This window comes from Hipposideros armiger, unplaced genomic scaffold (genome assembly GCF_001890085.2).
Source record: "Hipposideros armiger isolate ML-2016 unplaced genomic scaffold, ASM189008v1 scaffold_482, whole genome shotgun sequence".
NCBI classification, from domain to species: domain Eukaryota; kingdom Metazoa; phylum Chordata; class Mammalia; order Chiroptera; family Hipposideridae; genus Hipposideros; species Hipposideros armiger.
The window spans coordinates 1,094,338-1,098,649 of record NW_017731832.1 but is presented as its reverse complement, the minus strand read 5'-3'; the positions used below and the strand labels follow the sequence as shown (position 1 = coordinate 1,098,649).

Below are 4,312 nucleotides of genomic sequence, written 5' to 3'. Positions count from 1 at the left end.
GGGGGTAGATTTAGAAGAGCCTGTAACTTCCTTCAAGGAACTTAGAATTGAAGGGGAGGGAATCGACGAGATGGAATAAACTATAAAATAAGAAGGCAAGAGGGAGGGGGAGAAGGAAAACCCTCCGAGCACTGATCCTCGGTGGGTTGTCCCCAACCCAGGACCGAGCAGGCGCTCCCGGACTCAGAACTGGCAGAATATGCGCGCTTCATTCGCAAAGCCCTGGTCCGGACGCGCGGCCGAGAGCTGGTGCCCTCGCTGTCGGAGATTTCTGCCCTGAGCCGTCGGCAAGAGCTGCTGTGCACGGTGCACTGTCCGGGGGCCGGTGCCTGCCCCGTGGCCATAGACTCGCACACCACGGCGGCAGAGGTAAGGCCACAGAAAGACCGGTGAAGCCCCAGCCCTTCCTCCCAGCTTCCCATGCCTAGCTCTCCTGGTGCGCGGGCCCCAGGTTTGCCCAGAGCCTGAGATTCATCATTTGGGTGAGGGTGTGTGTGTAGTGGGACTGAGAGACCTGAAAGACCCCTCCAGTTGGATTAGCCCCTCCAGAATTCCTAGCAGGACCCCTGTGCGGTCTGACTTTCCCCTCACTCTCTCCCCTCCCCTCCAGGTGGCTCGAGAGCTGGTGGGGCGGCTGGGCTTGGCCCGGAGCCGCAACGCATTCGCGCTGTACGAACAGCGAGGGGCCCAGGAGCGAGCCCTGGCTGGGGGGACTCTAGTGGCCGACGTGCTCACCAGGTTTGAGAAGTAAATGTCCAGCCCCAGCCCTGCTCTTCGTTAGCCCATTTGCCTCTCAGCTTCGGTCAAACCCTAAACAAACGTTTATGAGCGCTTGCCACTTGCCCTACACAGTGACTTTTGCTGGTTCCCAGAAGGACTCCTCCCCGCCAGCGGTTTGCAATCGGGCTTGAAGGCTCACCTCCGCAGTCCACTCCTCCCTGCCCCAGCCCCCAACATCTAGCCCCGCCCCTAGCGGCCTGCGCCTTGGGGGTCCCTGCTTCTGAGTTGCGTAGCGACCTGTTCTCTGCTGCAGTTTGGCGGCGGAAGAAGTCGGACTGGAGGACTCGTCCGACTCCAGCTGGAGACTGTGTCTGCGTCTTCACGGACCTCTGCACCCTGAGGGGCTGTCCCCAGACGGTCACGAACTGCCATTCCTCTTTGAGCAGGTGAGGATCTCCGGCGTTCACGCCCACCTCCAAAAGACCCCTCAGCCTGAACTCCTCCCTTGCTGGGACTTCGTATTTCGTCGTTATGGCAACCCTGTGGGAGGCTTTACTCGAATCCAGACCTAAGATTCCTCGCCCCGAGGTGTTTTCGCGACTATACGCTGCTGCCTCGCTGACACCCAGTACCTCCACCTTAGGCTCACGCTCTGCTGCTGCGCGGCCGACCTCCCCCGCCGGATGACGCGCTGCGCGCCCTGGCGGCGCTGCGCCTGCAGAGCCTGCACTTGGACTTCTCCCCGAGGGCGCCCTTGCCTCGCCTGGACCGCTTGCTGCCGACCCCGGCCCCGCCTCGTGAAGACCCTACTCGCTCGATCCCTAGGCCTCCCCACTCTGCCGCCCTGCTGGCCGGGGCTATCTGGAGTCCGGGACTGGCCAAGAGGAGAGCGGAGCGGGCCCGGCGCGGCGGGGCGGGCCGCACAGCAGGAAGCTTGGCCCGAGAGGGAGGAGGTGGCGCAGGCACGGCGGCTGCTGTGCTGGGCGGCTGGAAGCGGCTACGGGGCATGGGCCGAGCTGAGGCCATGGCTGCCTACCTGGCTCTGGCGGCGCAGTGTCCAGGGTTCGGCGCTGCTCGGTATGACGTTCTGGAGCTGAGCACGGTGAGGGGGAGAAGGGAGAAGGGGACTCTGGTGGCCCAAGCCCCACACCTGCCCCAGAGCCAGAGGCCCCAACTGTGGGTCACTTTACCCCCTACACCCAGCACAGCTGCCCATCTCACACCCCAGGACTCACTGGCTGGCTCCTGGGCCCTCAGGTCCCTGAAGCCTTAGCCCCTCCACACATGCACTGTGGATCATAGGGAGATGAGGAAACTTCCTGTGCACAGCTATCTCTTCCCACCAAAAACAATGCAGCAGGGTCCCCTTTTTGCACCCTGACTCTGCCTGTCTGTCTGCAGGAGCCTGGTGGGGGTGCTCCACAGAAGCTATGCCTGGGCCTGGGAGCCAAGGCCATGTCCCTCTCCCGACCCGGTGAGACAGAGCCCATCCACAGTGTCAGCTATGGCCATGTGGCCGCCTGCCAGCTAATGGGCCCCCACACCCTAGCATTGAGGGTGGGAGAGAGCCAGCTCCTCCTGCAGAGTCCCCAGGTGAGTGGGAAGCGGGGTGTGGAAGTAGGGAGGAAGAGGAAGGGTGTCAAGAAACATTTATTAAACACTGAGCATGGGCCAGGTACAGCCCTTGGAACTGGAGATTTGTCAGTGATCCAAGACAAGCTCAAGGAGCTTACATTAGAGCAGGGAAGTTAGATTCTAAACAAGAAATCAAAGACTATTTAAGACAGTGATAAATGCTACAAAGGAAAGGGTAATGTGATAGGAGGTGACTGGAAGGAGCCATAACATTAGGTAGGATGGTCAGGAAAGAATACTCAAAGAAGGTGACATATAAGTTAGCCATAAGAAGATCTGGGGGAACAGCATTCGAGGTAGAGGGAATTGCAAGTGCAAAGACCCTGAGATGAGAATAAACTCAGCATATTAGAGGAGCAGAAAGAAGCAAGTGTGGCTGGCACATAGTGAATGAGGGAAAGAGTGATGATGAGGAAGGAAAGGTTGCAGGGGTCAGCTCATGTAATGCCTTGGTACGGAGCCTGGGTGGACGATGAGACAGGAGAGCCCAGTGGCCCCCGTTGCTCTCTGACCTCTGCCCTCTCTTAGGTGGAAGAAATCATGCAGCTGGTGAATGCCTACTTGGCCAACCCCTCCCCTGAGAGGCCCTGCAGCAGCCCTTCTCCTCCGTGCCAAGACCTGCCAGACACCTCCTCTCCCAGCCAGCACCCGGGCCTGGAGGAGCCCCAGGGACAGTCTGGCTGTTTGGGGCAGCTGCAGGAATGAGCCTGCCAAGAGGTCATGACCTGTCTCCAGCCTGGACCTGGACTGCTCTGATATTTGAGGGAACCATGGACCCTTTTGGCCCTGCAGGGACAGGGCACACCCCACACCTGGCTGCAATGGGTGCAGACAATTTTCTAGTTTGTTTCTTAATTTATTTGTAGAAGAGAAGCAAAACCAAAAAAAAAAAACCAAAAAAAAAAAAAACCTTATTTACACAAACCCTTCCTGTGGGAGTGTTGTCAGTGGGACAAGTTGGAGCCCCATAGCTCAGAGCTCCACCCCTGGGGACACCTACACTCTGGGCTTTTACCAGCACTGAGGGGAGTCTGTACACCACAGGGCTCCACCCTCCTTGACCTTCTGGATTTAACCTTTCGTTGGCCAGTATGCTGCCATAGGGTGGTAGGTGGGGCAGGCAAGAGGGCAGTTGTGGAAGCTGGCAATTACTCACCCTCCCTTCTCCACTGAGTGGCATAATGGTGGCCTCTTGGTGTCCCTGAGGCCAGAGGGTAGTGAGTCATCAGGACTGGCACTATCCACTTCCTACCCTGGTGTACAGCTTCTAGGGCCTGATTGGGTCCATCTTTGTTGTGCCTACTGTTTGGGGCCTGGAATGGAGAGAAGCCTGGGGCAGAATCCGACCCAAGAACTTCTCTTGGCACAGATAAAGAACTTGTCAGGATGGGCTCAGCCCTACTCCTGAGCTCTGTTCCTGCTTTATCAGGTTGCGTGAATGGGGTTGAATTCCTGAGGATCTGATAGCCCTGGGCCCTAGGAATCCAGAGTCCCAGCTTTCCTGACCTGTTCAGAATGCTGCGGGCCCTCCTTTAAGAGCCCCCACATACTCGGCCCTGAGTGGAGGAGGCTGAGGCAATACTGATCTACCCTGGGGCAGGAGCTTAGGCATGGAGGAATCAGCAGACCTCAGTAATCCTCTGTAGTCTTGAGAGGAAGGCTAACTCCAGTAAAAGTTTGGTCTAGGCAAGGGATGCCAATGGAAACAGTGGGTACACTAAGACCTGGACAAAGTAGTAAGAAGCTAGAGCAGGTAAAGGGTACCCTACCAACAAATGTCTAGGCACTGGGAGGGAATATGGAGGCCCCTTCATCATTCCCATAGTCACAGAACAAGCCCTGATTATATTCACAACCAAGCTTTATTACTTTATTAGAGCTAAATAAGCATGTCAAGGGTCAGGGCATGGAAGGGAGGGAGTAGGGCCTTCTCCTGGGCTAGAGATGAACCTAAAAG

The 4,312-nt window shown here is 57.5% G+C and overlaps 1 protein-coding gene across 6 annotated transcripts in view; it reads left to right on the top strand.

Annotated features, from left to right (window-relative positions):
* Positions 1-3,276, top strand: part of PLEKHH3 (pleckstrin homology, MyTH4 and FERM domain containing H3) — an 8,702-nt gene extending 5,426 nt beyond the window's left edge. For 3 of the 6 annotated variants that reach the window (XM_019667037.1, XM_019667039.1, XM_019667040.1), the window contains 6 exons: positions 162-369; positions 611-747; positions 1,034-1,166; positions 1,364-1,822; positions 2,122-2,313; positions 2,884-3,276. In XM_019667037.1, coding sequence (XP_019522582.1) covers positions 162-369; positions 611-747; positions 1,034-1,166; positions 1,364-1,822; positions 2,122-2,313; positions 2,884-3,060 — 1,306 coding nt within the window. In that variant the 3' untranslated portion in view covers positions 3,061-3,276. The remainder of the gene's footprint in view (positions 1-161; positions 370-610; positions 748-1,033; positions 1,167-1,363; positions 1,823-2,121; positions 2,314-2,883) is intronic. The other 3 variants (XR_002126719.1, XR_002126718.1, XM_019667038.1) reach the window with 3 other exon arrangements.
* Positions 3,277-4,312: the final 1,036 nt, after the last annotated feature.